The 2287-nt window shown below is 43.6% G+C and overlaps 1 protein-coding gene across 1 annotated transcript in view; it reads right to left on the bottom strand.

The window, feature by feature from the left end:
* Positions 1-2281, bottom strand: part of LOC102674263 (homeobox protein cut-like) — a 17410-nt gene extending 15129 nt beyond the window's left edge. The window contains exon 1 of the mRNA XM_031511018.1: positions 1782-2281. Within this exon, the coding sequence (XP_031366878.1) occupies positions 1782-2127 (346 nt within the window). The 5' untranslated portion in view covers positions 2128-2281. The remainder of the gene's footprint in view (positions 1-1781) is intronic.
* Between the last annotated feature and the right edge of the window lie 6 nt (positions 2282-2287).

The raw sequence follows: 2287 nt of genomic DNA, 5'->3' as shown, positions 1-2287 counted from the left end.
CTCCCCCCTTCCCCCTCCCTCCCGTTTCCTTTCGTCCCTCGCCCCTCCTTCCTCCTTCCTTTCCGGGTCCCTGGAACCCTTTATGTATCGCACCCTTGCCTAGAAGTCATCCCCAGTTTCCTACTCCCAACAGCTATTAGTCCAAACAATATGGCTGCCAAACGCAGCGAACAATCGATAGCAAGCGAGCGAGCGAGCGAACGAGCTGTGGGCGCCAACTGGCTGTATAATCGAATTAAGACTATTAAACGCGAAATCGAACGTCATCCTCCAACTGTTTTGCGTAACGCACCATATAACCGTTCCTTACATTGCGCGATCGACCTTTGTCCCATAGATTATCGCCTAACGGCAAACCATCGCTTTTTTTCTCCAAATTGGTTTCATCGAATTAATTGCGTCATTCGATTGTTATTAATCGTTGCCTTAGATATCGCGAATAAATAACTCTCTTAAAAGAAAAAAAACGTAATCTCGTAAACCGTGTCATTACGAATCGATGTGTTTCATTTTTATGGATGGGATACAATTTTAAAGCAAACGCTTCGAGGCAATTCTTGTTTCTTTGGGCAAACGAATGAACGTTTTTTCTATATTTGTAGAACGTTCGTGTTATTGGGCGAGAAACACCTTTGTTGCAGTCCGGTCTCGGCACGTGGCAACGTCGGCGGAACAGCCTGTTGCGCAGTATCCCTATAAACGCTTGGAACGTCTAAATTCGTAAACACACTTAAAATATCCTCCTCCTATATCCTAGCGAGTTTTTAAGCGATCTTTCTTAACGAACGTTAATACGATGTGTATCGTGCATCGTAAGATAATCTGTTATCGTGAAAAAAGAAAAAAATAAAAATTCTAGAAATTGGGAATGGAAAGCTCACGACGTCACCAACGCATGTGCTACCTCGTATAATTAATCAATTAATTCTTTCTTTCTTTCTTTCTTTCTTTCTTTCTTTCTTTTTCATATAGAGGGATGCGACCTCCGGTTGTTATACATATTCCATTTTCTTTTTTTTTTTTTTTTTTTCTTTCTTTTTCATATAGAGGGATGCGACCTCCGGTTGTTATACATATTCCATTTTCTTTTTTTTTTTTTTTTCGATGAAGTTAGGCCAAGTAGAAGTACCATTGACACCCCTTGTATTAGACAGCCGAAAAAAAAATAGTTAAAACTGACAGGTTGATGAGGTTAGTGATTCGGCAGAACAGATTATTGGCAGTGCGAGGCAGAAAAGAATTCGTAGGAGATTCAAACGGACATATTGTCATTGTAGGCGAAGCCGAAACGAGCCATCGTCGATATTTATTTACTTTTTTTTTTTTTTTTCTCTCTCTGGAGCGAACAGTCATCATCAACGGGTCGAGGCCATATCGAGATAACGAGAACAGAGATAATAACAACACGATATCGCCGGAACACGTTGATGATTCGATCGTTCCCAAACGATCGAAGAACAAAACGGAAGCGATCATTAATTCCAAATTCTTCTTCCAGGTTCTTCTTCGATCGGATCAGCCAAAAAGCAATCGTACACCAAAAAACAACTTCTTTCATTTATTTATCCATCTATCTTTCTCCTCTTTTCCCCCCCTCTCTCTCGATCGAATCCTCTTCTTCCAAACAGACTTCGATAGTAGTAACACGAAGAGAGAGAGAGAGAGAGAAAAGAAAGAAAAAGAAGAAGAATACATGGCGGGAGAAGTATGGACAGAGAGAGAGAGAGAGAGAGAGAGACAGAGGTGGAAACAAATGTTTCTCCTGTACTCATTGTACTCACCTTTCTTCGGTATCAGAGATTTAAGCAGCATTACAGCGTTTTCGTCGCACGCCCACCCGTGCATCTTCCTGTAGCTGTCTCGCCCCTTCTCCGTCAGTTTGTCCCACGGTTTCGGTTTGCTCAGCAACTCGCTCACCGTACCCTGGCTCAGCCCGAGTATGTACTTGGCGAACAACCTCTGCCCGATGTTGTGTATCGACAACAGCTCCCTCACCTTCCTCGCTATGTGCAACGTGTCCAGATTCTGCGACGCGTACTTGTCCATGTTGTACCGGAGCATGTCTTGCAGCCTCGCCTCCATCGGATCCCCCTTCGGGATCAGGGACTCGCCCAGTCTCACGGGCATCCCCGTTGGCCCGAACTCGTCGCTGAATCGAAACGGATGCGTTCTATCGTCGAACCGGAACGGGCTCTTCAACGTGTCCAGCACGCTCAACCCCCCTATGTTGTTGTTGTTGTTGTTGTTGTTGTTGTTGTTATTGTTATTATTATTGTTGTTATTGTTG

This window comes from Apis dorsata, unplaced genomic scaffold, assembly GCF_000469605.1.
Source record: "Apis dorsata unplaced genomic scaffold, Apis dorsata 1.3 scaffold_279, whole genome shotgun sequence".
In the NCBI taxonomy this organism is placed as follows: domain Eukaryota; kingdom Metazoa; phylum Arthropoda; class Insecta; order Hymenoptera; family Apidae; genus Apis; species Apis dorsata.
Note: the sequence above shows the minus strand (reverse complement) of the source record. Positions and strands in the feature narration are given on the sequence as shown.